Here is a 15992-nt window from a genome sequence, read left to right as displayed (position 1 = left end):
GGAAGTGCATCTCTGTCTCAATCTCTCCTGTCTGACAGTGAGCACCATCAGGACCCTCCGCTGCCTACCCCCTGGTTTTGACTATTAAAAGTTTACAAGTTTCAGAAATTCAACAGATAGCCTACTTGGTATGTGTATACTTATTTGAGACGAGCATTAGCCTACTTAAAAACAGTTTGAAGGCGATTAAATTCATGACACGCCCCCTAAAGACGCACGCAACACAATATTACACATTCCTGATGTGTAATATTTCCTGATTTCCATAATGCTGGCTGGGACTCGCTGAAAGAAATATGAGTCACTGGTAAAGAAAGGAAGTGAGCGGTGTGCGAGTTGTTTAGATCTGTAAGTGCCACGAGACGCGCCCTGGACAGACACATGGAGTAAAGAACACTCCGCTTTTCAACAAAGAAGGTATGTGATTATAACTATGTGCTGTAAACAGTGTGCTTCATTCAGTTTATTTATGTGATCGCGCATGTAAGAAAAGCTTTTTATGAGAATGACTTGACTACGATACAGCGAAGAGTTTATCCATTTTCATTTTTTCATACATTAACATGCATTATACTACTATTTAATGCTCGATAGTCCAGTATTAAATACAAATTTCATGCAACTTTATTGGAACTGTATTTTCCTATTTGAATTAATAATTTTTCTATTTGATACGAAGCATCATATAGCCTAATGTTTAATTATTTATTATTACAAAGAATTACCTGGAGTTGTACATTAATGTGCGTTGGTGATATGTAATTGTGAAATATCCCTATGTGGAAACTGAAATGAGGTAACAGCTACGCATAGGCCTATATTGTGCCATGGAATTTGCATAATGTATTGTCCTCCATGCTGCTACTGCTTCTTCTTTTTTAGTATGATAATATAGGAGAAGATGCCCTCCAGGACAAGATAACCTCCCCACTTATTTAAAAAAAAAAGGTTTAATTGTAGTGTATAATTTGTGTACCTGGTAAACAGTTATTTGTGGCATTATATGTTGAATATATATATATATATATATATATATATATATATATATATATATATATATATATATATATATATTTTATTTTATTTATTTATTTTTTTTTTTTTTTTTTGTCTATTTGTTAATAAGGGATTTGTGGGCGTACTGATGTTTCTATTAAAGAGTAGAAAATATTGTTTTTATTTTAAAGTAAAGACGATTTTGTAATTTTGGGGATTATTATTTCGTAATTCCACAATTTAGATGCACATTTAAGACTAATTGATTGAAATCATACGGTTTGAATTCAGTTTTGCTATTATGACATATTGTTAAAAAAAACAATGCACATGTATATGAATATGCTGTAATTCATAGAATAAATGTCCTGTTCATTTTAATATTTTACTAAGATTCTGCTTTGTCTGTCCTTAATTATTTATTTATACAGCTAAATTGTCATAACAGAAGAGAAAATAGATCAGATTATATATTATTCTATCAATTACAGTTAGAAAATATAAAAAAAATAAGAATATATAAGTAGGGTGGTAAGATGGATATTTCTAAATAATGTTACATTTTGTGTTTTACCAACTAAATTGGCAAATGTTTATATGTATATTCCTTCATAACACATTTCCTGCTACATCATCATCCTACACATGATAAACTTATACCTAAATATGTTACAGTTTAAAAATAAATGCACATTATCTTGCTCCTTCATACCCTAATATTGATGCTGTTTCATTTAGATATAGTGTATTATACATATCTTCTACAGAAGCCCAAATTACCATATTTTTATGGTGTGGCTATGCTAATAGATTTAATTTGATTACTTGAAGAACATTTTGTCTGATGTTACTTATTTCTATATATTCTCTTTAGATAACCAGATGGAGAGCGATGGAAGCTCCAGCACGCCGCCTCCACCGGACGTGCACGTATCTCCTGCAGATGAGTGTGTCGGCTCTGAGGAGACCCAACAACAGCGTTTGGGACGATCAGATGGGGCTCGGGATAAGAATGACACCCAGATCCATAACACTCTTCCTGATGGGACCTCTGCCACCCTCAGAGGGACACCCACTTCTTCCAGCACTAAACTATGTGGCTACCTCAACAAGCAGGGTGGACCTCTCAAAGCCTGGAAGTCCCGATGGTTTGTCTATGAGGAGAAGAGCTGTCAATTGTTTTACTACCGTATGGCACAGGATATCAATCCTCTGGGTAAGGTGGATCTGTCTTGTGCCACGTTCAGTTACCCGCTGCAGGGAGAGGAGGGAACCTTTCACATACAGACACCAGAGCGCACTGTCATTCTCAAGGTAAAGTAATCACATGGTTTGAAATAACAGATTTAAAAAAATATATATTGTGAAGCAACAAAGGGTGACAAGCTTGGGATAGGTTGGTACAGGAATTGTGAAAAAAATCACTGAAATGAACAAGGCAACTTTAGATTATTTTAATTTAAACTCATTTTATTTAACTACACAATAACAAAAAAAAAAAAACACATAAACATAAACTTGAAGGAAAATTAGAAATGATGCCTTGGTTACTTAATGAAATAACAATTAAGTTTGTTATTGCTATTAAAGCTGAAAATAAATAATAATTAAATATAAAGTTGTAGTACTTTAAATATTACAAAAAGTAAAACCAATAAAAATTAATTAATTAAATAAATTAAAACCACAGTAATGAGCATTGGAAGGAATATGTGCTTCACTGCAACAATACTGAATAAATCCCAGTGTGACTGGGAATGCCCCGTGGAAAAAAAAAGTGAAAGCAAAATTATGGCAATTACTGATTTAAGATTAGCAGTTCTAAAGGAATCTAATACTTTCTTCCTTTTTTTCTTTCTTTCTTTCTATCTATCTTTCTTTCTTTCATTCTTGTCTCCAAAGAGCTTATTTTTATTGGAGTCAGACAGCCTTTAAAATGGCACAGTGATCACATGACTGCACTTCATATTACACGCACCACATACTTACAGTATCAACAGAGAGAAAAGGCTGCTAGCTGTTCACATTTTGATAAAATATAAAGTTCTGATAAGTGGTCATTGGTTATGTTTTTTTTCTTAACTCTTAAAATATGATCACCCTCGAGTCTCTCTTTTGACTGTTAGACATTAGGGTTATGTATGGAGGAACAGCATCTTGAGTAAGACAACAATATTTCCTTTCAACAGTCTTCAAACATGATTTTGTTTTTAGGCAGCTAACAGGGATGCCCAGATGTACTGGTTGCAGCAGCTGCAGTTGAAACGTACCTTATACAGGGAGCAGCAAGCTGAACATAAGTCCATATCCAGACCAGACAACCACAAATTGGAAAGCACCCCATTAGGAAACAACTCCCATGGTAAGAGCCTAACATCTTAGTAATAGTGAAACCTGACACTGAATACATGAAACTAAAAAAGGTTTTTACTGCATTATGGAAATTACACTGTTTATGTAATATGATATGGTTGAATGCACTTTATTTTTCCAAGTAAAGTTCAGTTGTTTGGCCAGTCACGTGATATTAAGTTAACAGAAAGTGAAAGATAATCAGAGCCAGTCAGATCTTGAGGATAATTCCAGAACGCTTGGAATCTGTGCACCAAAATAGTGTTTTAACTGACTGTTTCTATTGCCAGAGGAGCTACTTCACCTTCAAACTGATCAGATAATGATGAAAAAAGAAGAACAATGAAAACTCAAAATGTTGCCTAATTATAATTACTAAAATTAAAAATAAATTACATATAAAAACTAGTAAAAATGTCAAAAGCACTTAACAATGAACTAAAAATGTAATAAATACTATAATGATATGTACTGTACAGACTACTAAAATATATTCTAGGACCATTATGTTAAAAAAAAATTCCTTTTTGTTTTGTGACCGTATTTTCAAGACAAATAAGCACATTTGTATCAACATTTTTATTATCAGAGTGTGTCACTATTTTTTGAGAATTTAACTTTGTTTTAATTATTATTATTATTATTATTATTATTATTGTAAATCTCTTTATTGTCTAAAGTGATTCTCTTTAAAAAATACTGTAATTTTGTATTTATTTTTTTAATGACAGCAAATACTACCATAATGTATATACTTTTTTTTTTTCATTAAAAACTGAAAATATAACTCAAATACTTTGATTGCTAGAGTTACTTCACCTTCAGACTTTTATAAATTCTTCTTTCAATTTTCTGACTGGGTGTTACACCCAAAACTATATCTGGTGTTCAAAAGAAAATATCAATTTCCCAAAATAGAGGCCATTGTAACTAAACAAAGTTACTAAACCAAGGGCTCTGGATTATGAGCCCAGGCCAGAGACAGAGACAGGAAGCAGAGTGAAGAATAGAGGGAGGAAATCAGAAGATTAGCTGCAAGGGAGCTGCTAAAATTGACCAATCAGATGCCACGTCACTCTGCAACAATGTTATAGTCAGTCATCATGATCTGTAGCCCCAGGAGGAGGCTGCAAAAGCTCACTCTGATATTTCGTTTGATATGTCATCAGGACTCATTTGGTCTCCAGACAGTTTGTGCATGTACTGTCTACCCTCATTCTGTTATCTGTCTTAGCAGAAGGGTGTGGAGACATGACTGAAAATGTTCCGCAAACTTCAAGACAACATTTTGCAATTCTGGAAAAAGGGTGGGATGGATATTGATATCCATCTTTTTTTTTTTTTTTTTTTTTTTTTTTATTACACACTACATCTCTCAAAAAATATAAAAAATTATAAAAGCACATGGTCACTAAAAAACATAATATATGATTTTTGAAGTGTAATTTAAACTAATTTTTGAGGCACCCAAAATGTTTGCCAATTAAAGTGGAAATGTGGCAGCAGTACTTTGATACTAATTACTTTTTGGTGTATAACAGCTATATTCGGATAACTGGATTCATTAATGAATTAATTGCAAGTTGTTCCCGGTCTCTTATCGTTTCCAGTGCATTAATACATAATTTCCAGGAATCCCAAGTATACAGGGTTGGGCTCCTCGTGCTAAAAGCACATTCATTACTTACTTTGACAGCCATCCCTTTCCAACCTCAGGCTGTGGTATCCAGGCATTAAGCAACAGCTTTCGAATAAGAGTCAAATGCAGAAAAAGAAGAAGTGAAAGTCTGAGCAGCTGAATCTGTAGAAAATCTGGAATATTGCATCACCAGACAAAGACAGACAGTATGGATATTTATTTATTTTTTAATCAATGCTAGCTTGTGGTTAGCATATAGATCTTTTAAAGAGTACTTATGTGATTATTAGACATTCCAGGCATGCTGGGACATGTTCTGTACCTCACCCTGTGCTAAACAACATTGTTTTGTTCTGTCATTAGAAAAGAGGCAGGTAAAGCAAGATAGAGAAGAAAACAAATATAACATTGTACTGGCATGAGCTTTATTTTTCTTTATGAGTTTTTTTTTTATTTTATACTCTACCATTCAAAAGTTGGGGGTCAGTAAGATTATTTTTCTTTTTAAAGACATTAAGAAATAAATACATCTATTCTGCAAGGATTCATTAAATTGATCAAAAGTGACTACAATTATACAATATATATTTCAGATAAATGTGTGTTCTTTTTTTAACTTCATATTCATCAAAGAATCCTGAAAATAAATGGCATGGTTTCCACAAAAATATTAAGCAGCACAACTGTTTTCAACTTTGAAAAAAAAAAAAAGAATGTTTCTTGAGCAGCAAATCAGCGTATTAGAATGATTTCTGAAGGACCATGTGACACTGAAGACTGGCGTGATGCTGAAAATTCAGCTTTGCATCGCAGGAATAAATTACATTTTAAAAAATACATTTATATACAAAAGTTATTTTACAATTCTCAATATTTTATTTCCAAAACATAAAATCTTACTGTGATCTCAGCATTAAAAAAAAAAATGGTTGCATGTGTCTCTTACCAAACAATTAAGAAACAAGAAAATCTCATGATCTGAAAGCATGTTTTGTCATACTGGTTTATCAGGTGTGTTTAACCCAGTGGATTTGCTGCTGAACATTCTTTCTGCCTTCTCTTACACAGCTGACTTCTTGCCCATAGTGAAGACACCTTCTGGCCTAGTGGGTGAAGAAGCAGCCAGTCTGCCTGCACCTGGGTTAAACAGCCCGCTCAACATGTCAATCAAACATCCACTCATTGAGCTGCAGTGAGTACATGTGCTTATGATGTTTACTCTGTCTATATATGTCTATATATCTATGTTTCTAGGGAAAAATGAAAAATGGTCCACGCTTACAGTCTGCGTCAGTGCCTTCCCAAAAAAACTGTTTTGTAATTCTTCGAATTTCTGTAGAATTATTATTTTAAGGAAGTTAGACCCACAAGCATATATGTCATTTCCTGGGATGTTATTTTACACAGTGACCGCATTGTTTTATGTTCTCGTACTAGACAACATCAGATAAAAGAAAACAGTAATGGGATTTAATCCTGGTATTTTAAAAGGCAATACTTATTTTAATAATAAACCAAGAAACATGGGCTTGTTTTTTGTTCAATGTTTAATGTGGGCATTGTACAAAATAATTGATCTAATATATGATTAGGAAGTAATATTAGTTTCAGCTCAGTCTCAGTGAAAGTGGGAAGTTGCTTCTATTTCTTAATAAAACACACCACGACAAACACTATTTCATCGTCATCATCAATGTCAAACATTACTAAACCGATTACATAAGCATACAAAGGGGCCTTTAAAAAAAAAAAAAAAAATTCAGAAAAATTCTGAAGCATCGCTATTGCTGTTACTTGTATTTACTTTGAGACTGAAACTAACCAATCAGCACTTGACTTTCACCAAGTGAGCTATGTGTGTGTTTTTTTGTTGTTGAGTATTGTTTTTAAAGCATCAGATTTTATGACTCATACAGTGTGATATAGGAGCATTTACATCTCTTATTCGTGAAGGGAAAAAGAACAGACCCAAATTGAGGAAAAATTTGGTGCTGATGAAGGCATTATAAATTTCGATAGCTTGTAATGGGGGGAGTTTTATAGAATTATACTAGAAGACAACAATCGTGTTTACAACAGGTTTTGCAAGAAAAGTTTTGTCATGTTTATAATTTACAGGCCTTAGAAATTTGCCTATCAAATATAATCCAGTAGAGATTGATTAGACTTTATCTTATGATTAATAAGATGCGCACTGCACAATTAAACCCTACAGTGCCCTTTGTTCATTTAAGCCACCTAGCATCCATCTACAACACACTTAGCATCATCAACAAGTTTTGTACCCGCCCTTCTCTTCCAAAAATGAAGTTATTATTGCTAATCAGTTGTTTCTCTGTTTGATTTATAGGAACACAATGCGCAGTTTCCGTAACCGGCACTCACAGGAAATTAGACAAAGTGTTTTCCATATTGATGACTCGACTGACAAACAAAAAACACCCTCATCTAAGACATCCAGTAAGTACCACAACATTTCTCACTAGAAAAATAATAAACTATTGTTTCAAATTAAAATGCTCATGGCCACCGTCCTCCTTAGCTTTAGCGGTCCCCACAGCCTGTTCTTCTCAAAGCCCAGAATCCCCTGCTAATGCCAGGTCTGAGCAAGATCTCTCCAGCATTTCAACAATCAGAAAGAGTAAAGAAACGTCCAAATCACTGGAGCTCAAGGACACATCTCGACAACAACATGAAAAACTTTACCTGGCAGAAGAGGTCAAAGCGCAGAAGGTAAAGTGAGAAAGTTAATAACCTCTTCAGATTCTCATATAAGATTAATCAACTGAAAGTCATGTATGTGTGTATTGTCAGGAGTTGGTGTTGCTGTTGCATAAGGTGCTAGAAGCTGCTCAGCTGGAGAAGCGCACCTGTGCTCAGTTTCTAGCCGCTGAGGGGGAGCAGGAGCGCTTGGAGCTCCTCAGACACGGCGAGCGGCATGCGGCCGAACTGCGAGACCATCTGGAGTCCCTGCAGCAAGAGAACGAAAACCTGCGGAGGGATCTAAACCAGAGGGACGCCCATATCGCCGAACTCCAGGAGAGTGTCCAGCTCCTGATGCACAAGAATCAGGCCAAACAGGAAGTGATATTGAAGCTATCTGAGAAGTTAACAGTCTGTGGGGAAGACCAGCATTGCACCAATGGGCTGCGGTCAGAAGCCTTAAAACAGCTAACAATCGAGAATGAGAATTTGAAAGTGAGAAAATACAGCATTTTTACATACAAATAGATGGTATTACAATATATTTCTCTATATTTACATAAAATATTGTCCTTTTTGTAAGTATTATTTTATTATATACTATATATTAGATAGATAGATAGATAGATAGATAGATAGATAGATAGATAGATAGATAGATAGATAGATAGATAGATTAGAGAACATTAAATTGATAAAAATTAACAGTAAAAAAAAACATACAAAATGTAAAAATGGAATTCAATTTCAAATAAATGCTTTTCAATTTTCTAATCAGCAAGGAAAAAAAATGATTGTGGTTTCTACATGATACATGGTTTAGTATGGTACAGAGTACAGCTGTTTTCTATAATGATAATAACAAACAACAGTTATTTAAAATTGTATTAATATTTAACAATATTACTATTTTTACTTATTTTTTATCATATAAATGCAGCAAGAGACTTCTATAAAAAAAAAACCTACATCAAAACTTACCAACCCCAAACTTTTGAATATATATCTAATAATATAAATGTGCATTTTTTATGAGGAGTTTAACTACATTTTATGCTTCCGAAATGACTGTGCCAAGCAACTTTACTCTAAGCCCAAACATGATCATATCTCTATTTCAGGATGATTTGAAGGCATATAAAACGCAAAACCAGTACCTGAACTCTGAGATCTATCATCTGACGACACTTTGGAGAAAAAGTTGCGCACAGGAGCAAAGTCTGATAGTAAAGGTACATTATTTTTCACTCAAGATTTCTTGCACCAGAAACAGATAAATTTTGCTAATGTCTTTACACTTTTACTGATTGGCTAATATAAACACTAAATGTATGGAGTTAGAAATGTGTCTTTATTACATGCGAGAAAATAAAAGATCTGAGAGAAAAAAAAAAGTTTGAGAGAAAAAGTTATCACACTGATAGCAAAAAAACATTTCATGAGAGAAAAAAGAATATTTGAGAGAAAAAGTTTTCATGCCAATAGCAAAAAATAATAATATTTGAGACTAAAAAAAGTTTTGAGAGAAAGTATTTTCTCATAGAACATAAAAAAATATACATTTGAAATTTTAAAAATTACTTCTGAGAAAAAATCTCTCTCAAAATACTTTGAAAAAAAAACTCTCAAATATATATTTTTTGCTATCAGTGTGAAAATATTTTCTCAAAAAAAAAAAAGTGTTTCTCTCGAAACGCTTTTCTTTGCTCTTGATGCAATTTCTTGCTCTCGTGTCAGGATTTTGCTTTCACTGTGAGAATTGTGTCATGGGCGGGGCCACGTTCCTATTGGCCAGTCAGGTGAGCATCGTCTTGTCTTGGGAGTCGAACTGAATCATTACACCATTGTTCGGTTCACCTGCATAGATGCCGCCTCTGCCTTATGGCTAGTTAAGTTGAGCACAGACACTCCAATGTTTGGGTAAGATGATGACACACAGCTGGCTGAGCAAGTTCAGTATCACTGAAGATTAAACATTAAAAAATAGCACTCATATTCATGAATGAATGTGTATTATATTATTTGCTTGCTAATCGCTAGTAAAGCTAACCAGCCATCATGCTAGGTAAACTTGCAAACTCACCTGGTTTATACTATGTTTAAATCAAATGCCAAATTAATGTTTTGATTTAGATAGTTTCACGCCTTATTTAGTGAGTAGTGAGCAGTGATTGATATACCGTTTGAAAGTGTCCCACCTAGTTTTGTTTAAAATAGTCTTTGTATGGTTGTTGCACTACATGTTTAGCTACACTGCATGTATAGCTCGCGAACTCAGCTACACAGGGCTTATTCTAAATATTTTTTACCATCTAGCTGAGGTCTAGAGCTGACAAGGTTAATTGCAGGTCTAGGACTAACTCTTACATTAGCAACCCACAAATATGTTTGTGCCTGTACTGTCATGGTAATTATTTTTTCTTTTAAATCTTTCAAACGGTATGTCAATCACTGTCTAACGTTAGCTAGTTGTAGGGTTGCCACCTTCCATGCATACTAACGTTAGTTGAAAGTTGTGCGGGAGGTTGTAAGAACAAGCAGTTACTCTTCAGGTGCTTTGAGGCTAGCAAGTGCAAAGGTAGAAACTAGCTCACTACTCACTAAATAAGGCGTGAAACTATCTAAATCAAAACATTAATTTGGCATTTGATTTAAACATAGTATAAACCAGGTGAGTTTGCAAGTTTACCTAGCATGATGGCTGGTTAGCTTTACTAGCGATTAGCAAGCAAATAATATAATACACGTTCATTCATGAATATGAGTGCTATTTTTTAATGTTTAATCTTCAGTGATACTGAACTTGCTCAGCCAGCTGTGTGTCATCATCTTACCCAAACATTGGAGAGTCCGTGCTCAACTAAACTAGCCATAAGGCAGAGGCGGCATCTATGCAGGTGAACCGAACAATGGTGTAATGATTCAGTTCGACTCCCAAGACAAGACGATGCTCACCTGACTGGCCAATAGGAACGTGGCCCCGCCCATGACACAATTCTCACAGTGAAAGCAAAATCCTGACACGAGAGCAAGAAATTGCATCAAGAGCAAAGAAAAGCGTTTCGAGAGAAACACTTTTTTTTTTTAGAGAAAATATTTTCACACTGATAGCAAAACATATATATTTGAGAGTTTTTTTCAAAGTATTTTGAGAGAGATTTTTTTTCTCAGAAATAATTTTAAAAATTTCAAATGTATATTTTTTTATGTTCTATGACAAAATACTTTATCTCAAAACTTTTTTTAGTCTCAAATATTATTATTTTTTGCTATTGGCATGAAAACTTTTTCTCTCAAATATTCTTTTTTCTCTCATGAAATGTTTTTTTGCTATCAGTGTGATAACTTTTTCTCTCAAACTTTTTTTTTTCTCTCAGATCTTTTATTTTCTCGCATGTAATAAAGAACCAAAACTCACTCCATACTCTTCCTGAACTGAGAGAATAGTGTTTTGAAACTTAGAGTGTGTTCACTTCCATATCAAAAGTTATTGCATTATATTTTTTAATAATATACATTACATTTTTATAATATAAGCGCTTAAAAATGGCTCAGAGCCAGTTGCGATGGTAATCTGAGACAGTAAACATCAAAAAGTGTTTGAAAGTTGGATTTAGTGTTGTTACTGTGTGTGTGCCAGTGTGCTGTTCTGGAGGCCAGTAGCTCTCAGACGGAAAGCAGATACCTGGGAATCCTCCAGAAGCTCCAGGAGAGTAAAGAATTGAATCCAGAGCAGAGAGAAGCAGTCAAAAAGGTGGTTAAGGATGCAGTTCGGGCAGACCTGAGCACTGCCGTCAAACTAAACTCAATCAGGTAAACGGTCCCATCAGTTTACCCCAAATACAAATTCTGTTCATCCTGTTCTTTTCGTCTGTGGAGCCTTGCTGTCAGCAGGCCTTATATCACAAACATTTTCCCATAAATGTTTGTCAGAGTTCTATTTATGTTGGAACTCACAGTTCCCTGACATTCCACAGGGACTACGATGAATATGGATTTAGGATTGCAATGGACTATAAAGTTGAGGACCTAAAGCTCCTTGCTAAGATCCAGGCCCTGGAGATCCGATCCCCAGCCCTGCTGAACCAGGAGGAATGCGATGGGCCATTGTTGGCTCGTTGCGCTCAGCTCCTGTTTGGACGCCCTGAAGGAGAACGGTCTTCATCCACAGAACTGAAGAATCTCCTCCGGACGGGTTTACCACGCGAGTACCGTGCGAGGGTTTGGCGTTTTATGACACAGACTAGGACCAAATCTCTAAAAGAGCGTCATCCCAACTGCTATCAGGAACTGTGCGAGAAGAGCAGAACCTCGCCTCACCTGGTGCCCAGACAGATCCAGCTGGACCTGGATCGTACGCTGACCTCCAATCAATACTTTTCCCCTCCTTCAAGCCCCTTGATTCAGAAGCTGGAGAGAGTTCTGCAGGCGTTCTCTTGGCAAAACCCCACCATCGGCTACGTGCAGGGACTCAACAGGTAATTAGCCTCCATAGACATTAAGAGATTTGGATTTGATTAGAGGTGATTATAGAACTATTGTGAGTATTACAAGTAATGGCCTGTCACAAGCTATTAGAGTAAGCAGGCCACTTCTTGTTAAATTTTTTTTTAATAAAATTAAGGGGAGAACTGGGTATATTACTTAAGAACAAAAAAATGGCAAAAGCTGAATAAGGTTTAAGACAACTATTTGAAAATCTGGAATCCGAGGGTGCAAAAAATCTAAATATTCAGTAATTCGCCTTTAAATTTTCCAAATGGGGTTCTTAGCATTGCATGTTACTAAACAAAGGTTCAATTTTGATATATTTAAAGTAGGAAATTTACTAAATATCTTCACAGAACATGATCTATACTTAATATCCTAATGATTTTGAGCATAAAAGAAAAAAATGATCATTTTGACCCATACAATGTATGTTTGGCTATTGCTACAAATATCCCCTGTGCGACTTATGACTTGTTTGGTTGTCCCAAGGTCAAAAATTTGCATAAAAATAGAAATAAATAAAATAGAATAATTTAGTATAATGCTAACAAAAAATAAAAACTGTCTAACTTTGTCAAGATTTACTACTAACCACTTTATAAAAAGTCTTTATCTAATCATTTAAAATAAATATATTTTTTTATTAATTATATTATATAATTTATTTCAAAGTTATAGTTTATAATATCTTATATAATATAAAATATGATATAATTTTTGAAAGAAGTCAATATCTTATTACATAATTTATTTATTGAAACTTGCTGATTTTAAGTGTGGTCTCAGATTCTCTACTTACCAAAGCTATGTGGTAAGTGACACAAATGACATGCAAAGTAATAAGTGCCTCGTGTGCCATGCTGAACACTGCGTACTAACAATTTAATACCATAACATGTATTGTACTGACATCTGCTGGTCATTTGTAGATCAACAACATTCTGATGGAGGGTACCTTACCAGTGTTCCAGTTTTTTGAGTAGCAATTTGGAGGGTTTTGTTGTGAAAACCTGGCAACCCTTCTTACAGGCTAAACATAGTTAGGTGTAGGTTTACTGTGAGGGCAACAATATCTATATGGGGAAAAAAAAAAAAGTAAAATAACACCATCAATGCCACTGTGTGCAGACTGGCAGCCATTGCTCTGCTGATACTACAGGATGAAGAAGATGCCTTCTGGTGCTTGGAAGTGATTGTGGACTACATCATGCCTCCCCATTACTACACTAAAGACCTGGTGGGCTGTCAGGTGGGAACTCCACATTAATCCTAAAACTTGCTGTTTATTAATTTAATGGTTCAGATTTTCAGTCCCAGATTTTCAGTATGGTCTCAGACTATTATACACTACTGCTTTTAAATGTTTGGAAGCCAGTATTGAAATATGTTTCACTTTCTTCTTCCCTTCTCTCCAGGCCGACCAGCGTGTGCTAAAAGATCTCATGTCTGAGAAGCTGCCTCGACTCACGGCTCATCTGGAAGCGCTGAAAGTAGACGTGTCACTCATCACTGTTGAATGGTTTCTGGTGTTGTTCGTTGAGAGTCTGCCTGCACGCATACTGTTTAAAGTATGGGACGCCTTCCTGTATGAGGGCATCAAGGTACTGTAAAGCATTCTGGGGAGATGCTGTATGGATCAGTACCTGGGGCTCTAATAGTTTGAGCTTTCTGGATATTCCGCTGAATATAACCCTCATTTTGACTCCAATCCACTTGTGTAAAATATCTACATTTCCCATCATTTTCACAAAAATGACAAGCCTACAGGCCAAATACGAGGACACAACATTGAACCAGATTCCCTTGTGTTTCACAGGTGATATTTCGTTATGCATTGGCTCTTTTCAAATACAAAGAGGAAAGCATCTTAAAGATCAACGACAGTGTTGAGATGTACCAGTTTCTCCGCATCTTCCCCTACACCATTGCAGATGGAAGGTAAGATGAAGGATAGCAAATGGAAGAAAGAACAGAGCAGAGCACAGAGTGTGAAAAAAAGAGCAAGAGTAACATAAAATATACATACAGAATACCGTATATATAATGACCTAACATGCTCTTCTACAGTATGGAATAGTAATATTATCGTGCATACGATGCATTCTAAAAGTATTAAAGCATTATACAGTAAATTTACTCATGCCTTATGCTATAGGATATAATTATTATGCATGGTTGCAACTTTGAAGGAGTATAAAGAGTTTCCAAAGACTTTCTAAAAGACTTTACTCTGTAAAGATATCGGCAGGTATTATAATGTATTGTTTGTGATAAGAAACAAAGGAGGGTATATTAATAAGCATTGTAACCAGTACACATTTTACACAATAAAAATTGCATAATCAATATATATTGTACTATTGTAATTTAAATAGTATATATTAGTCCATCTAAATGTATACCTGTTATATATGTACCGTATTTTTCGGACTATAAGTCGCACCTGAGTATAAGTCGCATCAGTCCAAAAATACATCATGATGAGGAAAAAAACATATATAAGTCGCATTTATAAAAAAAAAAAAAAAAAAAAAAGTTGCATTTATTTAGAAACAAGAGAAAACATTACCGTCTCCAGCCACGAGAGGGCGTCTTCAGTGGTAGACTACAGGAGAACTGAGCAGCATAGAGCGCCCTCTCGCTTCTGTAGATGGTAATGTTTTCTCTTGGTTCAGGTCTCTTAGTTCATTTCTCTTGGTTCATGTCAAATTAATTTTAATAAATAAGTCGCACCTGACTATAAGTCGCAGGACCAGCCAAACTATGAAAAAAGTGTGACTTATGGTCCAGAAAATACGGTATATACAGTAAATATTACTTCATAAATGTGCTACTAATTCCACAGATCTCAGTTTCTCTCTGGAGCTCCTGGTATTGTAGAAATGTAGCTATTTTTGCAGCAGTCAGACATCACCATATATAATTCATTGAGCCATAGTAAAAACAAAGCAGCCTGCATCTGTAAGAAACAGAATATGGGTCAGATGCCTCTGTGGTGTGGCTATTTTAAAAAAGTATTCCCCTGATACTGTGCACACACCTGCTCACTCCTGTTTCCAGTGCATGGCATCGTTTCAAAAACACAATGAAGAAAAGCTGGCTTGGGGAGAGTTTTTCCAAACCACAGGTTTCTGCAGGAAATAAACAGAGGAGCTAATTCGTCGCTGGAGTTTCAATCTCAATATAACTCGTCTTTCTCGTCCCCAGGAAACTGACAAGCATTGCCTTCAACGATATGAACCCGCTGCCCATGAAGCTGCTACAGAACCGGCGCGCCGCACATCTGGAACGCCTCCACGCTGAGATTAAAGAGCTGGAGAACTTACGGGAAGCATTCAAAGCTGAACAAGTCCAGTGCAAAGACAAAGAGCTGGACACCCTGGCCAGTGAGGACGAAGAGGAGGTATAAGATATCAAACATAAGCTCTTGATGCATGAAAACACTAAAGAAAAAGAACTCATAAATTAATCTGTAACCATATTCCAAGTCTATATAATGGGTGGCTAATATATGATGAGGAATAGACCAAACACAAATATCATTTGCTTACAAATCTTTCCATCAGCTACTTTTTAGTGCCTTTATCAGAATGATATGAAGGTGAGTAAATGATAGCAAAGACACTGGATAAATGGTTTGACCAAAACGGTCATTTTATCAGCAAAAAAGCAGCACTGATCTTAGTATTAGGTGTGTTGAGGCCCTAATTATTTGGTCTGATATGCATGTGCAACTACACTACTGTTCAAAAGTTTGGGGTCAGTCAAATGTATAATTATAAATTCATTAAATCTTCAGTTCTGCAGGGCC

General features: G+C 35.3%; 1 protein-coding gene across 1 annotated transcript; it reads left to right on the top strand.

Moving 5' to 3' along the window:
• Positions 1 to 238: 238 nt before the first annotated feature.
• Positions 239 to 15729, top strand: LOC127971531 (TBC1 domain family member 2A). Its single transcript, XM_052574600.1, has 14 exons — positions 239 to 417; positions 1871 to 2310; positions 3211 to 3358; positions 6056 to 6179; positions 7338 to 7447; positions 7530 to 7720; positions 7802 to 8185; positions 8812 to 8922; positions 11331 to 11503; positions 11668 to 12168; positions 13310 to 13430; positions 13597 to 13782; positions 13998 to 14119; positions 15389 to 15729. Exons 2-14 carry the CDS (start codon positions 1879 to 1881, stop codon positions 15588 to 15590), a joined length of 2805 nt encoding a protein of 934 aa, XP_052430560.1. The 5' UTR covers positions 239 to 417; positions 1871 to 1878; the 3' UTR covers positions 15591 to 15729.
• Positions 15730 to 15992: the final 263 nt, after the last annotated feature.

Source organism: Carassius gibelio, chromosome B14, assembly GCF_023724105.1.
Source record: "Carassius gibelio isolate Cgi1373 ecotype wild population from Czech Republic chromosome B14, carGib1.2-hapl.c, whole genome shotgun sequence".
Classification (NCBI taxonomy): domain Eukaryota; kingdom Metazoa; phylum Chordata; class Actinopteri; order Cypriniformes; family Cyprinidae; genus Carassius; species Carassius gibelio.
This window is presented reverse-complemented; position numbering and strand designations above follow the sequence as displayed.